At 44.2% G+C, this 20,569-nt stretch overlaps 1 protein-coding gene across 2 annotated transcripts in view; it reads left to right on the top strand.

Moving 5' to 3' along the window:
• Window positions 1–20,569, top strand: part of LOC124719995 — a 517,761-nt gene that overhangs the window by 30,020 nt on the left and 467,172 nt on the right. For both annotated transcript variants that reach the window (XM_047245223.1, XM_047245222.1), the window contains exons 2-3: window positions 10,764–10,933; window positions 11,056–11,103. In XM_047245223.1, the coding sequence (XP_047101179.1) occupies window positions 10,846–10,933; window positions 11,056–11,103 (136 nt within the window). In that variant the 5' untranslated portion in view covers window positions 10,764–10,845. The remainder of the gene's footprint in view (window positions 1–10,763; window positions 10,934–11,055; window positions 11,104–20,569) is intronic.

The raw sequence follows: 20,569 nt of genomic DNA, 5'->3' as shown, positions 1-20,569 counted from the left end.
CACACAATGAAAAATAAGGGAACGGTTTACTCGTTCGTGGTTCGTTAATGTTTGCTATAGTACTATGACATAAGGTTAACGAACTACCGAATTTCACCGATCAGAGTTAACATAATCATTGGCTGACCGAGGATGTAACAGAGAGGTTGAATGTAGTTGGACATCAGTTACACACTGGTACGTGACACGTGCAGCACATGTTACTGAATATTTTTAATGATTACGCTGCAGCTGAGCTTGTGCACATGGTGAAACGGTTAAATAAATGTGGAGTATTTCTCACAAAACACACGTCTTCTGGGAAACACAAAAAAAGTACGCGGGTATGCTGTCACATTTCTCACAGCAGACACGTTACGACGTATGTTAGAAGAGATCGCCATTTCCATGCCAACACCGCTATGCACGCCCTAACACTGATCGACTCACTGGTTTCTGTGTTTGAGGCGTTCTTGCAGCACATGCAGCGGTAATACGACCTTTCATGTCGTCCATTGTTGTTTGAACCCTCCGATACAACACATTTTTCACACGTTCCCAGATAAAATTGTTCATGAGGATGAGATTGTGTGTCGGCGCTGGAAATCTCTCAACACGATTGCTACTTACTAGCCGTCGAATTGGGAATTTTTAGTTTAGTGTGCTGTCGGATACTGTTTCGCAGTATGCACGTTCATAAATAACACACTGAAGGGGAAACCGTTATGTACGTCAATCACATCGCAATTACTAGCAACGTTGCGTTCGCGCTTGCATCTCGGGACGTCTAACATCGGCGGGGTCAGTTTATTTCAAGCGTCAACTTTGCTTTACAGTTTCTGAGCACGTAATTGACGTATTGCGTTGCAACCAGTGCCATTCTTTTCGACTGACTAACAAATAATATTCGGTATACATTTCAAAAGCAGAACTTTGTGATGAAAATAATATTTGCTTACCTTTTAGAACGTCTCATTGTATTTACTTTCATGACCCCCTGCCTTACATTCATAGCCGCGAAAGCCGATTCCCAATACGTACGGTAGTTCCAGAGATACCTGCGTAGTTACGTTAAAGTGTGCCACCCTGTGTAAGGAGGGTAAAAGAACGGGCCCGCATAGCTATAGACCAATACAGTTAACATCGGTTTTCAGTAGAATTCTTGAAAACATTCTGAGTTCGAATATAATACATCTCCTTGACGTAAAAAAGCTTCTATCAACACATCACCATGGATTTTTAGGAAACACTGCCCATGTGAAACCATACTTGCCCTTTTCTCACGTGATATCCTACAAGCCATGCATGGAGGGCAGCAACATGTAGCTTCCATACTCCCAGATTTCCGAAAATCATTTGACACGGCACCACACTGCAGACTGTCGAAGGCCCGACCACACGGGTTAGTTTCGCAGATGGGCGAGTGGCTCGAAGACTTCCTGTGTGACAGAAGCCAGTATGTCGTCCTCGACGGCAGGTGTTGACCAGAGACAAGGGTATCGTCAAGAGCGCTCCAGCAAAGTGTGAAAGGACTGATCTCATTCTGTAAATAGAAGATCCAAAGAAACTGGTACACCTGACTAATATCGTAGAGGGCCATGCGAGGATGCAGAAGTGCCCCAACACGATGTGGCATGGACTCTACCAATGTCTGAAGTAGTGCTGGAGCGAATTGACACCATGAAACCTACAGGACTGTCCATAAGTCCGTAAGAGTAGAAGGGGGTTGAAGAATTCCTCTGAACGGCACGTTGCAATGCATCCAAGATGTACTCAATAATGTTCGTGTCATGGGAGTTTGGTGGCCAGCTCAAGTGTTTAAACTCAGAAGAGAGTTCCTGCAGCCACACTGCAGCATTTCTGAACGTGTAGGGTGTCCTGCTGGAGTTTCCCAAGTTCGTCGGAATGCACAATGGACATGAATGTGTAAGTACACTGTTAATGTTGGTAACGCCACGTAGCGCTCTATATGAAAATAACTGGCTGTGCTGTGTGAAGTCTGTGGCTGGTTTGCATTGTTGGAGTATTTGCTATTGCAGTGTTGGGCAGCTGGATGTGAACAGCGCGTAGCGTTGCGCAGTTGGAGGTGAGCCGCTAGCAGTGGTGGATGTGGGGAGAGAGACGGCGGAGTTTTAAGAGCGGACGATCTGGACGTGTGTCCATCAGAGACAGGAAATTTGTAAGACTGGATGTCACGAACTTATACATATATATATATATATATATATATATATATATATATATATATATATATATATATATTACGACTTTTGAACACTATTAAGGTAAATACATTCTTTGTTCTCCGTTAAAATCTTTCATTTGCTAACTATGCCTATCAGTAGTTAGTCCCTTCAGTAGTTAGAATCTTTTATTTAGCTGGCAGTATTGGCGCACGCTGTATTGCAGTAGTTCGAGTAACGAATATTTTTGTGAGGTAAGTGAATCATGACAGGTATAGGTTATTGTTAGTCAGGGCCATTCTTTTGTAGGGATTATTGAAAGTCAGATTGCGTTGCGTTAAAAATATTGTGTGTCAGTTTAGTGATGGTGAGAATAAGTAAAGAGAGAAATGTCTGAGTACGTTCGGTTTCGCTCAGCTGTTTGAAAATCAAATAACGTAAGAGGTTTACCAGCACAGTACTTCATTAATTTCTCTAAGGGGACGTTTCATATGGATGTAGGTGATCAGACAGAATGCTTACGGACGTGTCACCTGTCTAGACGTGTCAGGGGTCCCATATCACTCCAACTGCACACGCCCCACACCATTACAGAGCCTCCACCAGAGCTTGAACAGTCGCCTGCTGACAAGCAGCGTCCACTCGTGAGGTCATCCCCATTCCCATACACGTCCATGCACTCGCTACAATTTGAAACGTGAAACTGCACGACACAAAGCTTTACGCCTCGCCTTAACGCGTCAACGCCGACATTTGACTGTCGAAGATTGGAAACGTGTTGCCTGGTCGGACAACGGTAGGTGAGTGGGCCTTCAGCTCCGAAAGCCAGTATCGCTGGTTTCGTTAAATGGTTCGCTCGCTGACACATGTTGATGGCCCAGCATTGAAATTTGAGCGATTTAGTGAAGAGTTGCACTTCTGTCACGTTTAACGATTCTCTTCCGTTGTCGTTCTTGCACGATCTTTTTCCGGCTGCAGCGATGTCGGAGATTTGATGTTTTACCGGGTTCCTGATATTCACGGTACACTCTTGAAATGGTCGCACGGGAAACCCCCCACTTCATCGCTGCTTCAGAGATGCTGTCTCCCATAGCTCGTGCGCAGACTATAACACCACGTTCAAACTCACTTAAAGTCTTGAAAACCTGCCATTGTAGCAGTTGGAACCGATCTAACAACTGCGCCAGACACTTGTTGCCTTATATAGGCGTTGCCGACCGCAGCGCCGTATTCTGCCTGTTAACTTACCTCTGTATTTGAATACGCATTCGTAAAATACTTTATTTGGCGCTTCAGTGTACAATATGGCAATATAGATTTACAATAGAGAAATACTACATAGACTTGAAACAATAAATGTACGTACATTTTAGGCCCAGTAACCAGAATGTGTGTGTGTGAAATCTTATGGGTCTGCTAAGGTCATTAGTCCCTAAGCTTACACACTACCTAACCTAAATTATCCTAAGGACAGAGGGAGGACTCGAACCTCCGCCGGGACCAGCCGCACAGCCCACGACTGCAGCGCCTAGACCGCTCGGCTAATCCCAGTAACCAGAATAATTACTTTCATTTGGATTTCCAGTTTCTTCAGTAAAATGTATTCATAATTTTGACTTAGCCACTTATTTTAATCTGCGACTCGTCTTACAGAATATCACTGTATCTTGAGCCAATTGTAACACTTTGAAAATTATCTCTATGAAAAAGCCTTCAATACAATATGTGCATTGTGAATAATTTGATGGGAAATAAGACAAGTAAAGAAGTTGTTAATTAAGCACATCGAAAGGCCAATTATTGTATCTGCTGTGATGGTCAAAAATGAAACATGTTCAAAGTACAAGCCCTTCCCCCTATATATGAGTATATACATAGCGTTCAGCACTTCACTGAGATTGAGGATGTGAACAAGGAGTTGATGCATAATTTGGTGTAAATGTTTCTTGTTTCTCAGATCATTGAAGTCTTGGGAGAAAGTATTTTGCTAATTTTCCTTCGGAGCTGTTCTTTATTAATAACGAGCTAATTCACAGAATTCCAGCGAACTGCAAAAGAAGTGATGATTTATTTTCGTCCAACTTCTTAACCTTATTTTCTGACTTTTTAGTAGCACTTCGATTTGTCTTGCTAACATGTTAAATATTTGCTTCTTTTACCATAGCATGGTAAATTGTAAATAACTCAGCTTCACTAATCTGCTGATGAAGTTCAAATTGTGATAGTGTCTTGATCATAGTCTGTTATTAATCAAACAACTAAGGACAAGATACACCAATGGCTTGTAAGAAGCTCATTGTCAGTATACAAAATCAAATTTCTTCGTTTTTTGCAGACCCACACAATTTCTCGTTTAATCAGCTAGAAATAGTCCCAGAAAATTACATTAAAGCTCTGAAGAGGTCTGTATTTACTTATGTCTACATATATGAAAGTTTCCTATTTCCACGGTATCATTTTCCAGATACTTATATTGATATCTTGAACTGTTTATAAAGTGTAAGTTTTATGAGTAACCGAATAATTTTACGAATAGTTCACTTGTGCTGTATTGTGCCGCATGTGGGTAATATTGAGTGTGCTACATAAAATCCATTTTCTACATCTACATCCATACTTCGCAAGCCACCTGACGGTGTGTGGCGGAGGGTACCTTGAGTACCTCTATCGGTTCTCCCTTCTATTCCAGTCTCGTATTGTTCGTGGAAAGAAGGATTATCGGTATGCTTCTGTGTGGGCTCTAATCTCTCTGATTTTATGCTCATGATCTCTTCGCGAGATATACGTAGGAGGGAGCAATATATTGTTTGACTCTTCGGTGAAGATATGTTCTCGAAACTTCAGCAAAAGCCCGTACCGAGCTACTGAGCGTCTCTCCTGCAGAGTCTTCCACTGGAGTTTATATATCATCTCCGTAACGCTTTCGCGATCACTAAATGATCCTGTAACGAAGCGCGCTGTTCTCTGTTGGATCTTCTCGATCTCTTCTATCAACCCTATCTGGTACCGATCCCACACTGCTGAGCAGTATTCAAGCAGTGAGCGAACAAGCGTACTGTAACCTACTTCCTTTCTTTTCTCGAGATCAGCAATAGATGTAGACCGGCTCCAAAGTCTAAAGAAAAATTTAGTATACATAGCAATTTACACTCCTGGAAATTGAAATAAGAACACCGTGAATTCATTGTCCCAGGAAGGGGAAACTTTATTGACACATTCCTGGAGTCAGATACATCACATGATCACACTGACAGAACCACAGGCACATAGACACAGGCAACAGAGCATGCACAATGTCGGCACTAGTACAGTGTATATCCACCTTTCGCAGCAATGCAGGCTACTATTCTCCCATGAAGACGATCGTAGAGATGCTGGATGTAGTCCTGTGGAACGGCTTGCCATGCCATTTCCACCGGGCGCCTCAGTTGGACCAGCGTTCGTACTGGACGTGCAGACCGCGTGAGACGACGCTTCATCCAGTACCAAACATGCTCAATGGGGGACAGATCCGGAGATCTTGCTGGCCAGGGTAGTTGACTTACACCTTCTAGAGCACGTTGGGTGGCACGGGATACATGCGGACGTGCATTGTCCTGTTGGAACAGCAAGTTCCCTTGCCGGTCTAGGAATGGTAGAACGATGGGTTCGATGACGGTTTGGATGTACCGTGCACTATTCAGTGTCCCCTCGACGATCACCAGTGGTGTACGGCCAGTGTAGGAGATCGCTCCCCACACCATGATGCCGGGTGTTGGCCCTGTGTGCCTCGGTCGTATGCAGTCCTGATTGTGGCGCTCACCTGCACGGCGCCAAACACGCATACGACCATCATTGGCACCAAGGCAGAAGCGACTCTCATCGCTGAAGACGACACGTCTCCATTTGTCCCTCCATTCACGCCTGTCGCGACACCACTGGAGGCGGGCTGCACGATGTTGGGGCGTGAGCGGAAGACGGCCTAACGGTGTGCGGGACCGTAGCCCAGCTCCATGGAGACGGTTGCGAATGGTCCTCGCCGATACTCCAGGAGCAACAGTGTCCCTAATTTGCTGGGAAGTGGCGGTGCGGTCCCCTACGGCACTGCGTAGGATCCTACGGTCTTGGCGTGCATCCGTGCGTCGCTGCGGTCCGGTCCCAGGTCGACGGGCACGTGCACCTTCCGCCGACCACTGGCGACAACATCGATGTACTGTGGAGACCTCACGCCCCACGTGTTGAGCAATTCGGGGGTACGTCCACCCGGCCTCCCGCATGCCCACTATACGCCCTCGCTCAAAGTCCGTCAACTGCACATACGGTTCACGTCCACGCTGTCGCGGCATGCTGACAGTGTTAAAGACTGCGGTGGAGCTCCGTATGCCACGGCAAACTGGCTGACACTGACGGCGGCGGTGCACAAATGCTGCGCAGCTAGCGCCATTCGACGGCCAACACCGCGGTTCCTGGTGTGTCCGCTGTGCCGTGCGTGTGATCATTGCTTGTACAGCCCTGTCGCAGTGTCCGGAGCAAGTATGGTGGGTCTGACACACCGGTGTCAATGTGTTCTTTTTTCCATTTCCAGGAGTGTATGACCTAATGTGCACCAATGTAAACTCATACCATGCCCTATCTCTCATTACAGACTATTCGAATTTCACACCAACGACTACTTAACTAAGAAGTATCACAATAATTATGGTCACTAACAAAAGGATAGGCAGTTCACCGCGAAGCTGACATATGAGGCTACAAGTAAAGAAAAGATCAACAATTTCTTACCACACAATTTCGGTAAAAGTGTTTGAGGAAAAATGCAGAGCAACTGGCGCGCGTGGTACACATTGCTGGTGGTATAGTACTGCGGCACTGACTGCCTGGTTAACCAGCGACCTATGTGGGCATCTGTAGGTGCATGTAGCTATGCTGGACAGCATAGCTAGTCCGCACCCGAGTTACGTACTGTCTTTGCGCTCCCACACTAAGACTCGATTAGCTACAGTTGGCGTCTTTGCTGCCGGCAAATGCCGCTGCTGAAGACAAGGCAAGACCACCATCCCTCTCTCCCTTTGCGCGAAGGACCTGCTCATAAAGTCATACAGAGCAGTTTCATTCGAGAAAGATGATATTTACAGCAGTGTAAAATAATATGTGGATGACACCCAGTTATAAATTCTTTTTTTGAGTCATCAATTTTCTGACTGGTTTGACTTGGCCCGCCACGAATTCATCTCCTGTGCCAACCTCTTTATCTCAGAGTAGCACTTGCAACCTACTCCCTCAGTTATTTGCTATATGTACTCCAATCTCTGTCTTCCTGTACAATTTTTGCCTTCTACAGAGCTCCCTCTAGTACCATGGAAGTCATTCCCTCATGTCTTAACAGACGTCCTATCATCCTGTCCCTTCTCCTTGTCAGTGTTTTCCACATATTCCTTTCCTCTCCGATTCTGTGCAGAACCTACTCATTTCTTAACTTATCAGTCTACCTAATTTTGAACATTCGTCTGTAGCACCACATCTCAAATGCTTCTATTCTCTTCCGTTCCGTTTTACCCAGAGTCCATGTTTCACTACCTTAAAATTCTGTACTCCAACGTACATTCTCAGAAATTTCTTCCTCAAATTAAAGCCTATGTTTGATGCTAGTAGACTTCTCTTGGCCAGGAATGCCCTTTTCGCCATTACTAGTCTGCTTTCTATGTCCTACTTGCTCCATCCGTCATTGGTTTTTTCCCCGCCGAGGTAGTAGAATTCCTTAAGTTCATCTACTTTGTGACTGGTATTTATCATTACTTTCGCCTTTCTATAATTTACTTCCATATTCTGTACCCATTAGACTGTTTATCCCATTCTGCAGGGCATGTAATCCTCCTTCACTTTCACTAAGGATAGCAATGTCACAAGCCAGTCGTATAGTTGATATCCTTTCACTTTGATTTTAATTCCTCTCCTGAACCTTTCTTTTATTTCCATCATTGCTTTTTCGATGTACAGATTGAACATTAGGGGCGAAAGACCACACACTTTTTAATCCATGCATTTCGTTCTTGGTCGTCCACTCTTATTGTTCCCTCTTGGCTCTTGTACATATTGTACATTACCTGTTCTCTTGCTACAGCTTGCCCCTATTTTTATCAGAATATCTATCATTTTTCACTACTTACATTGTCGAACGCTTTTTCCAGGTCTACAACTCCTATGAACTTGTCTTGATTTTTCTTCAAGATTGCTTCCATTAACAACACCAACGTCAGAATCGCCTATCTCGTGCCGTTACCTTTCCTAAAGTCAAAGTGATTGTCATCTAATGCATCGTCACGTTTCTTCTCCATTCTTCTGTATATTATTCTTGTCAGTAACTTGGATGCATGTGTTGTTAAGCTGGTTATGCGATAATTCTCGTACTTGCCAGCTCTTGCGGTCTTCGGAATTGTGTGGAAGATATTTTTCCGAAAGTCAGATGGTATATCGCCAGACTCATACATTCTACACACCAACGTGAATACTCGGTTTCTTCCCACATCCCCCAATGATTTTAGAAATTTTAACGGAATGTTATCGGTCCCTTCCGCCTTATTTGATCTTAAGTCTCCCAAAGCTCTCTTAAATTCTGATTCTAATATTGCATCCCATACCTCTTCTAAATCGACTCCTATTTCTTCTTCAAACACATCAGTCAAATCTTCCCTGTCATAGAGTCCTTCATGTTCCCTTTCCATCTATCCGTTCTCTCCTCTGCAATTTACAGTAGAATTCCCATTACACTCTTAATGTTAGAACCCTTGGTTTTAATTTCAGTGAAGGTTGTTCTAAATTTCTTATATGCTGAGTCAGTCCTTCCGACAATCATTTCTTTTTCGATTTCTTCACATTTTTCATTCACCTATTTCGTTGTAGCTCCCCTGCACTTCCTATTTATTTCATTCCTCGGCGACTTGTATTTCTGTATTTCTGAATTTCCATGATCATCATTCATAGATAAACTGAAGTACTTTTTCTGTTACCCATGGTTTCTTCACAGTTACCTTCTTAGTACCTGTATTTTTCTTTCCAACTTCTGTGATTGCCCCTTTTAGATATGCCATTCCTTTTCAACTGTATTGCCAATTGAGCCATTCCTTATTGCTGCATCAACAGCCTTAGAGAACTTCAAGTGTATTTCGTTATTTCTCAGTACTTCCGTATCCCACTTCTTTGCGTATTGATTCGTCCTGACTAATCTCTTAAATTTCACCCTACTTTTCATCCTGCTACTGTGTGATCTGAGTCTATATCAGCTCTTGGGTACACCTTACAATTCAGTATCTGATTTCAGAATTTATATCTTACCATGATGTAGTGTAACTGAAATCTTTCCGTATCACACAGCCTTTCCCAAGTATACCTTCTCCTCTAGCGATTCTTGGAAAGAGTATTCGCTATTACTAGCTGAAATTTATTACAGAACGCAAGTAGTCTTTCTCTGACTCCTTTTCCCAAGCCTAGAGTCTCCTGTAACCTTTTTCTCTACTCCTTCCCCGGCAACTGCATTCCAGTCCCCCATGCCTATTACAGTTATATCTCCCTTTGTGTACTGTATTACCCTTTCAATAACCTCATATACTTTCTCTGTCTCTTCATCTTGATCTTGCGACATCGGCATGTTTACTATCGATTTTGATAATAAGAATCCTGTCACTGAACTGTTCACAATAACACACTATCTGCCCTACATTCCTAGTCATAACGAATTCTACTCCCGTTACACCATTTTCTACTGCTATTGATAACACGCTTCACTCATCTGACCAGAAATCTTTGTCTTCTTTCCATTTCACTTCACTGACTCCTACTACATCTAGAATGATGCTTTCCATTTCCCTTTTCAAATTTTCTAGCTTCCCTGCTACGTTCAAGCTTCTGACATTCCACGCCCCGACTCGTAGAACACTGTCCTTTCGTTGACTATTCAGTCTTTTTCTCATGGTCACCTCCCCCGTGGCAGTCCCCTCCCAGAGATCCGAACGGTGGACTCTTTCGGAAACTTTTACCAACGGAAAGATCATCCTGACACTTTTTCAATTGCAGTCCACATGTCCTGTAGATTAAATTTATGTCTCTCTGATGGATTAGTTTCCATTGCTTTCTGCAGCCTCATGCCGTTGATCCTTGCAGATTCTTCCGCGTTAGGGGCAGTTTCGCACCCCAAAGAGTAAGTGAATGCCCTGAATCTCTGTCCGCTCCTCCGCTCTCTTTGACATGGCCGTTGGCAGAATGAGGGTGACTACTTATAACGGAAGTCAGGGGCGCCAATGTTAATTATTATCCAAGGTTTAAGCGGTGGCGTGCTTTGAACCTGGGACTGCATACAGTTTGATTACTAGTCAAAGACTGCAGCCCTAGATCACAGGTGCACAGGGATTTTCTAGAGAGCCCTTCTTCACATTTGATCAGAAGGAAATAGAATTATATCTTAAATGGTTCCAGAGGTAAACCGCTTGGGTAAGACTGTGCGCTATGAATCTTATACAATGATGCAACCCAAGTTGGACGAAAACACTTATTTTCCCTAGCTAATCTGCTACACACCTAGCTAAAAGAAAACAAATGTTAGAACTTTATTTATTCATAAAATTACAGGTTGTTCAGCAGTGTGCAGATGTGGTGAAGATATTTTGAAGGAAAAGTTCTTTACTTGGGTCGACATCCTTGTGCCTGCATAATGTTCTGCAGAAGCGCTAATTTCGTCATCTGCGTTTTCTTAGCAGTAGGCACAGCTACTGAATACAGCGCCGCTGATCCCGTTACAGGTAAATACATTAGTTTTTTATTTTATGTATGTCTTGGAATGACAGTGAATAACAATTTTATACCAAGTAATGAAATACATGTGCAGTTTTTTCTTAGAGATAAGCACGATTTTCTTTTTCAGGATCCGATGGTGATGTCACTGTCTACCGTTTAAGAACTGACAGCCCGGGTAAGTATTTTTAGAGACATTTCATGGTTCCACAAATTCATTTGGCGTGAGCTAATTTACCTCATTGTGGTAGTCCCATTTCTTGATTTGATACGTGCTTTGAGTAACGGTGTCATCACGTGGTTATTATGAATGAACTCTGTAACATGATTGAGGCTTAATGAAGAATTGTGCTTGCCGTTACAGAGTATATTAGTTGGAATGCCATTTATTTATCTGTAGCACACATGTTCTACAGTGCCTTACAGCTATCACTGTAGCATTTTTTCGAAACCTGGCAATACTTTTACGTCACCGATTTACGAATGTATAGCTAGCCGCAATGTTGTGCTCCACATTTTTCGTCATTTTTGTGAGGTTCTCGTATACTGCCGATGCAGTGGCACTAGTCCAAAAGGTGCCACGAAACCAGCTACGCACAAAATTTGTGCCCTTTGTCCTTCTGTTTACTTACACCTGCACTGAGCAGCCAATATATTACGGCCACTGCTCTCCGCGTCGCAGGATGCCGGCTGGTGGCGTTGCGAACGCGTGGCGCGGTGACCATCCTGTGGAGGTGATGGGGACGGGGGGGTGGGGGGGGGGGGGGTGTGCCATAGCGAAGTCGTGTACTGCAAATGGGGAAATACACTGAGGTGGGCGAATCTGACGAAGGGCAGATTACTGTTACTCACAGCCTGAGAACGGGTATCCCGAAAATGGCGAAGCTGGTCGAATGTTCACGTGCTACTGTCGTCTGTGAGATCCCCTGCTGCCCCCACAGGACAGGACAGATAGTTTACTTTGCGGAAAGGGGCCAAAATGAGTGGCTGTCAGCTACACTGGAACGTACTACTTTATTTATTTGACAAACGTTACAAGAGTAAAGAAAACATTAAAATCAGAGCAAGCCAAACATTAATTTAAGAATCTAATTCCCGGCTAAATGCGCCATTCAATCTCACTTTCAACTTTAATTTAAAACCAGCTGAAGGCCAATCAGTTAAGACTCAAAAACAAGAATTTGAATTTTAATAGGGAGAAAGCCTCATCTTAAAACATTTCTCTAAATTAGGATGAAGTGCCAAACACTCTAACACCTTAAGCACAACTTCATTTTAAAATCGGCTAAAAGCCATACATAAACAACAACGAAGACAAATAAGAAAAGTCAGCACATCGAACGGCGCTCGCTTAGGTGAGACAGGCAGTCGGCCCAACAATACTCAATCCGGCGGCAACCCAAGCGACAGATAGTCAACGGACCAAGCGACAGGATAACTTCTGCTCCACCCGACCAGCACACAACAGGGCGTTCAATGGAACAACGCAGAAGGTATCGGCGCCCACAACGAATTACACATTCAGCTGTGAAACTACACTCCGTGCTGGACAGCCACAACATGACGAGGAAAATACACTGCCTGAATTTACGTCAACGGCTGAGGGCAGGTAACCAGAACGTTATCGGCCATGAATTTCGCCAACTTGAAAACACACGTTGTTGCTCGCAGGAGTGTCCCAACAGCCCACAACGAAATTCAAACGACCCAGTGTGAACAGCTGGGGCTGGCTGGTGTATTAAGTAAAGACTCAGTGTCCAGGATCGGTGAGCCATGGACCTCGTAGCAATGGGAACAGCCCCTCACACTCCGAGCGCGTTTGGACGCCGCCAGTGGCCCCGGCCAGACACGCGCCACGGAGACTTCCTCGCTGCTCCACCCCAACCGACCATCTGTCTGCACGTGGCACAGCTGGAAACTATCAGCGCGAGGCCAAAGATAGTACAAGGGTGCGAATATCGATACACATTGCTGCTGCCACTCGTGGTGGGAGAGATTAACAGCATAATCGCGATAACCGTAAGAGACTAATCACAGAATAGCAACCAAGGTTCAATGCAAGCATAACACGAGCCAGCCACATCTCAGTCAGCATCTATGGAAAGAGACAGAAAGACAGTAATACTACCACTACACGCTAGAGACAGTAATACTACCACTACACGCTAAATGGTCGGACGTCAACGACTCTTCACAGTATGTGCGGTTAGGAGGCTTGTGTGCTCTGCGAAGTAGGATAGATGGTGATCTGTTGCATCTCTGCCGAAAGAGCACAATGCTGGTGCACGTACAAGTATTTCGGAGTACACAGTTCATCGTAGAATGTTGAACATGGAATTCTTTGGCAGACCACCCCTAAGTGTTAACATGTTGACCCAATGACATCGTCAGTTTCGGTGACAGTGGGCACGGGACCAATCGGATTCGACTGTCAATCATTGGGATTTTGTGGGCTCTTTGGTCGAATCACAATTTTGCTGCAGTAGATCGATCGTCGTCTCCACAAAACGCCGTCATCGAGGTGAACGATGGCTCGAAAAGTGCAGTGCGGCACGGACATAGGCTGGTGGGGGCAGCAGTATGCTGTGAGTGAGATTCTACTGCGCTCGCTTGGGACCTGTGTTAATAAAGGAAGACACTCTGATGGCTGTGAACCATCTGCATCCCTTCACGTTTGCTGTCCTCCCTGATGGCGCTATCATCTATCAGCAGAATAACTCTTCGTGTCTCAGAGTTTATTTGAGGAGCATTATAGTGAACAGACGTTGATGTCTCTGCGACCACAACTGGCCTGATGTAAACCTTATCAAAGCCATCTGGCCGGCCTTTTGTGGCCGAGTGGTTCTAGGCGCTACGGTTGCAGGTTCGAATTCTGCCTCGGGCATGGACATGTGTGATGTCCTTAGGTTAGTTAGGTTTAAGTAGTTCTAGAGGACTGATGACCTCAGAAAAGTCCCATAGTGCTCAGAGCCATTTGAACCAAGCCCATCTGGGATCCTATCCGGCTCCATCACCGGTTACCCGAATCACCCGCCCATTATGTACCCATATTAAATGACCTGTGCATAGACATCTAATGTCACATACCTCCACAAACCTACCAACTAACTTTCGGATCACTGACCTCAGAATCAGTGATATATTTCGTTCCAAAGACGGGCAAGCTAAGCAATCTCTGTTGGTCCATCATGGCCACGCAACATTGGCTGATAAGTATTTTTCAATGTCAATAATCATCATCAACAACCGTATACATTGAGATATTTTATCTATTCTGAAAGCAATCAGTTTCGGCAATTCATTTTTCCATCTTCAGGCCCCATCTTATAGCGCCATAAAACACTGCATATCGTGAATTCCAATCGTTATACAAGTATTTCATATTAAGACAACACAGCAACTGAGATGGGCTCAGTTGCTGTCACGTGTTCGTACGAAGTATTTGTATAACGCTTTGGCAGCCCTGGGGGAACAGGATGAAGCATACTACAGATCGTGGCACATGTTCCAACAAAGGATGGCTGTCGACTGGCTTCCGAAGTCGTACTTAGATGATTCGAGCGTCTGGTACAGGAAGTTGGGAAGACCAACCTCGCTCATGGAGATCTCCCCTCGTTCAGTGTCCACAAGCGGAAACCAGCTTTGGTGCTCAAAACCTCGACCACTCTTGAGCTACACCACTGCACGGAGCTGTGACTCGGTGTCCTCCACCAGAGGGAGGGATGAACTTGGTAAAAGGCCACCTGCGGCCCACCTGGAAACACTTGTCAGGAATATTAGCAGCGCATTGTGATAGGCAATCGTTGCCAATTCTGGCTCGCGCTTTATAAAGAAATGAAGCTTCTTTTCTCCACGATTAAGCATTCACAAAGACCTTGTGTCTGAAATGGGGCTTAAGCCACACGTAACTTCTCAGTCCGTTCATTTCCCAGGATATCCATTTCTTAGGACTCACAAACCAAATAGACCAATATGAATGTTTTAGTTGGACCACTTCTTTCGCTTTGCGATAGATGGCGATGTAATAGTCACAAACGTATAAGTACGTGGTATCACGTAACATTCCGCCAATGTGGACGGTGTTTGCTTCGTGATACATTACCCGTGTTAAAGTGGACTGTTTACCAATTGCAGAAAAGGTAGATATCGGGTTGATGTATGACTATTGTGATCAAAATGCCCAACGGGCGTGTGCTATGTATGCTGCTCGGTATCCTAGACGACGTCATCCAAGTGTCAGGACCGTCGGCTGGATAGTTACGTTATTTAAGGAAACAGGAAGTGTCCAGTCTCATGTGAAACGTCAACCATGACCTGCAGCAAATGATGATGCCCAAGTAGGTGTTTTAGCTGCTGTCGCGGCTAATCCGCACATCAGTAGCTAACAAATTGCGCGAGAATCGGGAATCTCAAAAACGTCGTTGTTGAGAATGCTATATCAACATCAATTGCACCCGTACCATATTTATATGTGCAAGGAATCGCATGGCGACGACTTCGCACAATTCTGCCACTGAGCACAAGAGAAATTACGGAACGATGACAGATTTTTTGCACGCCTTCTATTTAGCGACGAAGCGTCATTCACCAATAGCGGTAACGTAAATCGGCATAATATGCACTACTGGGCAACGGAAAATCCACGATGGCTGCGACAAGTGGAACATCAGCGACCTTGTCGGGTTAATGTATGGTGCGGCATTATGGGAGGAAGGATAATTGGCCCCCATTTTATAGATGTCAATCTAAATGGTGCAATGTATGCTGATTTCCTACGTAATGTTCTACTGATGTTACTACAAGACGTTTCACTGCATGACAGAATGGTGATGTACATGCAACATGATGGATGTCCGGCACATAGCACGCGTGCGGTTGAAGCGGTACTGAATAGCATATTTCATGACAGGTGGATTGGTCGTCGTAGCACTATACCATTGCCCGCACGTTCACCGGATCTGACGCTCCTGGATTTCTTTCTCTGGGGAAAGTTGAAGGAAATTTGCTATCGTGATCCACCGACAACGCCTGACAACATGTGTCAGCGCATTGTCAATGGATGTGCGAACATTACGAAAGGCGAACTACTCGCTGTTGAGAGGAATGTCGTTACACGTATTGCCAAACGCATTAAGGTTGGCGGACATCATTTTGAGCATTTATTGCATTAATGTGGTATTTACAGATTGTCACGCTGTAACAGCATGCGTTCTGAGAAATGATAAGTTCACAAAGGTACATGTATCACGTTGGAACAACCGAAATAAAATGTTCAAACGTACCTACGTCCTGCATTTTAATTCAAAAACACCTTCCTGTTACCAGCCGTTAGTCTAAAATTGTGAGCCATATGTTTGTGACTATTAAAGCGCCATAAATCTCAAAGCGAAAAAAGTGGTCCACCTAAAACATTCATACTTCTTTACGTACTAGACGAATATGTAATAAAAATGGGGGTTACTATTTAGAAAAAAAACGTAGTTGATACCCGTTTGACCATCTAGTGAGCCAACCATAGCGCCGTCTGGTTTGCCCCTTCAAGCTAGACAAGTCTCGTTCTGTGTAGTTTTTTTCGTTCGACGCTTATTTCGTGAGATATTTGGCCCGGCCACGATCAATGGACCACCCTGTATATAATGCGGAGTGCACTCATACCTTGTGAAGCCAAATGAGGAGCTACTTGACTGACCACATGCATCTCCCTTCCCCCCCCCCCCCCCCCGCCCCCCGTGTCGGCATCCGGTGACTCCTATGGGCTGAGGATGACATGGCTGTCGGTCAGTACTCTTGGACTTTCAAAACCTGTTTGGGTGATGTTTGTTGTATATGTTGATCATCTTACTGTTCTCTACAGTTGTAAAGAATTAGTGTACAGACCATTGATAATGAACAGTAACAAAACCTTAATTTACAGATACTTTCAACGTTTGGTGTATGACATCAAAAAAATGAACGAGTTTCAAGTCGAAGGGACATCATTTGTGATTTTTATGAGTAATTAAAGTCTCATTATATTTTAATATGCTCTTTATTATGAAGTGTCAGCGCTCACATATGTACATGTGATGTCTGTATTGTGATCTGTAACATGAAGCCATCAGTGATGGATACCTTTGCCCCAGCTTCACCTCTGCATGAAGTGAAGATGTGCCAGGAACGATACGTAGCTGTGATTCCACATTAACCTGTGAGTCCCCTGTCCCCAGTAGGATTACTGACTACTGGTGCAGGCTAAGGGCGTGCAAGTCACAGAGGTGGCGTCCAGCTGAAAGAACTGGCAAACACGCGCCATAGCATCTCTCTTGTGGGTCTCCCATCCTATCACACCAAATGAATTTACATCAATATCCTGACAGACTACGCACATAATCGACATTACAGTTTTTTTTTTGGTCACCAGTCTACTGACTGGTTTCATGCCGCCCGCCACGAATTCCTTTCCTGTGCTTTCATCTCAGAGTAGCACTTGCAACCTACGTCCTCAATTATTTGCTTGACGTATTCCAATCTCTGTCTTCCTCTACAGTTTTTGCCCTCTACAGCTCCCTCTAGTACCATGGAAGTCATTCCCTCATGTTTTAGCAGATGTCCTATCACCCTGTCCCTTCTCCTTATCAGTGATTTCCACATATTCCTTTCCTCTCCAATTCTTCGTAGAACCTCCTCATTCCTTACCTTATCAGTCCACCTAATTTTCAACATTCGTCTATAGCACCACATCTCAAATGCTTCGATTCTCTTCTGTTCCGGTTTTCCCACAGTCCATGTTTCACTACCATACAATGCTGTACTCCAGACGTACATCCTCAGAAATTTCTCCCTCAAATTACGGCCGGTATTTGATATTAGTAGACTTCTCTTGGCCGGAAACGCCTTTTTTGCCATAGCGAGTCTGCTTTTGATGTCCTCCTTGCTCCGTCCGTCCTTGGTTATTTTACTGCGTAGGTAGCAGAACTTAACTTCAGTGACTTCGTGACCGTCAATCCTGATGTTAAGTTTCTCGCTGGTCTCATTTCTACTACTTCTCATTACCTTCGTCTTTCTCCGATTTACTCTCAGACCATACTGTGACTCATTAGACCATTCCATTCAGCAGATCATTTAATTCTTCTTCACTTTCACTCAGGATAGCAATGTCGTCAGCGAATCGTATCATTGATATCCTTCCACCTTGTATTTTAATTCCACTCCTGAACCTTTCTTTTATTTCCATCATTGCTTCCTCGATGTACAGATTGAAGAGTAGGGTAGGGGCGAAAGGCTACACCCTTGTCTTACACCCTTCTTAATACGAGCACTTCGTTCTTGATCGTCCACTCTTATTATTTCCTCTTGGTTGTTGTACATATTGTATATGACCCGTCTCTCCCTATAGCTTACGCCTACTTTTTTCAGAATCTCGAACAGCTTGCACCATTTTATATTGTCGTACGCTTTTTCCAGGTCGACTAATCCTATGAGAGTGTCTTGATTTTTCTTTATCCTTGCTTCCATTACTAGCCGTAACGTCAGAATTGCCTTTCTAGTCCCTTTACTTTTCCTAAAGCCAAACTGATCGTCACCTAGCGCATTCTCAATTTCCTTTTCTATTCTTCTGTATATTATTCTTGTAAGCAGCTTCGATGCATGAGCTGTTAAGCTGATTGTGCTATAATTCTCGCATTTGTCAGCTCTTGCCGTCTTCGTAATTGTGTGGATGATTCTTTTATGAGAGCAGATAGTATATCACCAGACTCATATATTCTACACACCAACGTGAATAGTCGTTTTGTTGCCACTTCCCCCAATGATTTTAGAAATTCTGATGGAATGTTATCTATCCCTTCTGCCTTATTTGACCGTAAGTCCTCCAAAGCTCTTTTAAATTCCGATTCTAATACTGGATCCCCTATCTCTTCTAAATCGACTCCTGTTTCTTCTTCTATCTCATCAGACAAATCTTCATCCTCATAGAGGCTTTCAATGTATTCTTTCCGCCTATCTGCTCTCTCCTCTGCATTTAACATCGGAATTCCCGTTGCACTCTTAATGTTACCACCGTTGCTTTTAATGTCACCAAAGGTTGTTTTGACTTTCCTGTATGCTGAGTCTGTCCTTCCGACAATCATATCTTTTTCGATGTCTTCACATTTTTCCTGCAGCCATTTCGTCTTAGCTTTCCTGCACTTCCTATTTATTTCATTTCTCAGCGACTTGTATTTCTATATTCCTGATTTTCCCGGAACATGTTTGTACTTCCTCCTTTCATCAATCAACTGAAGTATTTCTTCTGTTACCCATGGTTTCTTCGCAGCTACCTTCTTTGTACCTATGTTTTCCTTCTCAACTTCTGTGGTGGCCCTTTTTAGAGATGTCCATTCCTCTTCAACTGTACTGCCTACTGCGCTATTCCTAATTGCTGTTTCTATAGCGTTAGAGAACTTCAAACGTATCTCGTCATTCCTTAGTACTTCCGTATCCCACTTCTTTGCGTATTGACTCTTCCTGACTAATGTCTTGAACTTCAGCCTACTCTTCATCACTACTATATTGTGATCTGAGTCTATATCTGCTCCTGGGTACGCCTTACCATCCAGTATCTGATTTCGGAATCTCTGTCTGACCATGGTGTAATCTAATTGAAATCTTCCAGTATCTCCCGGCCTTTTCCAAGTATACCTCCTCCTCTTGTGATTCTTGAACAGGGTATTCGCTATTACTAGCTGAAACTTGTTACAGAACTCAATTAGTCTTTCTCTTCTTTCATTCCTTATCCCAAGCCCATATTCTCCTGTAACCTTTTCTTCTACTCCTTCCACTACAACTGTATTCCAGTCACCCATGACTATTAGATTTTCGTCCCCCTTTACATACTGCATTACCCTTTCAATATCATCATACACTTTCTCTATCTGTTCATCTTCAGCTTGCGACGTCGGCATGTATACCTGAACTATCGTTGTCGGTGTTGGTCTGCTGTCGATTGTGATTAGAACAACCCGGTCACTGAACTGTTCACAGTAACACACCCTCTGCCCTACCTTCCTATTCATAACGAATCCTACACCTGTTATACCATTTTCTGCTGCTGTTGATATTACCCGATACTCATCAGACCAAAAATCCTTGTCTTCCTTCCACATCACTTCACTGACCCCTATTATATCTAGATTGAGCCTTTGCGTTTCCCTTTTCAGATTTTCTAGTTTCCCTACCACGTTCAAGCTTCTGAAATTCCTCGCCCCGACTCGTAGAACGTTATCCTTTCGTTGATTATTCAATCTTTTTGTCAAGGTAACCTCCCCCTTGGCAGTCCCCTCCCGGAGATCCGAATGGGGGCTATTCCGGAATCTTTTGCCAATGGAGAGATCTGCACTGAAGCACCAGGGAAACTGGTATAGGTATCCGTATTGAAATACAGAGATATGTAAACAGGCAGTATACGGCGCTGCGGTCGGCAACGCCTGTATAAGACTACAAAGGTCTGGCGAAATTGCTAGTTCGGTTACGGCTGCTACAACAACAGCTTATCAAGATTTAAGTGAAATTGAACTTGGTGCTATAGCCGGTGCACGAGTGATGGGACAAGGCATCTCTGAGGGGGGTGGGGGGGGGAGGGGTTTCCCGAACTTCCATTTCACACCGCTGCTGCCGAGAAATGATCC

The sequence above is a fragment of the Schistocerca piceifrons genome, chromosome 11 (genome assembly GCF_021461385.2).
Source record: "Schistocerca piceifrons isolate TAMUIC-IGC-003096 chromosome 11, iqSchPice1.1, whole genome shotgun sequence".
NCBI lineage: Eukaryota > Metazoa > Arthropoda > Insecta > Orthoptera > Acrididae > Schistocerca > Schistocerca piceifrons.
The sequence above is the reverse complement of the archived record's forward strand: the minus strand, read 5'-3'. Positions and strand labels throughout refer to the sequence as shown.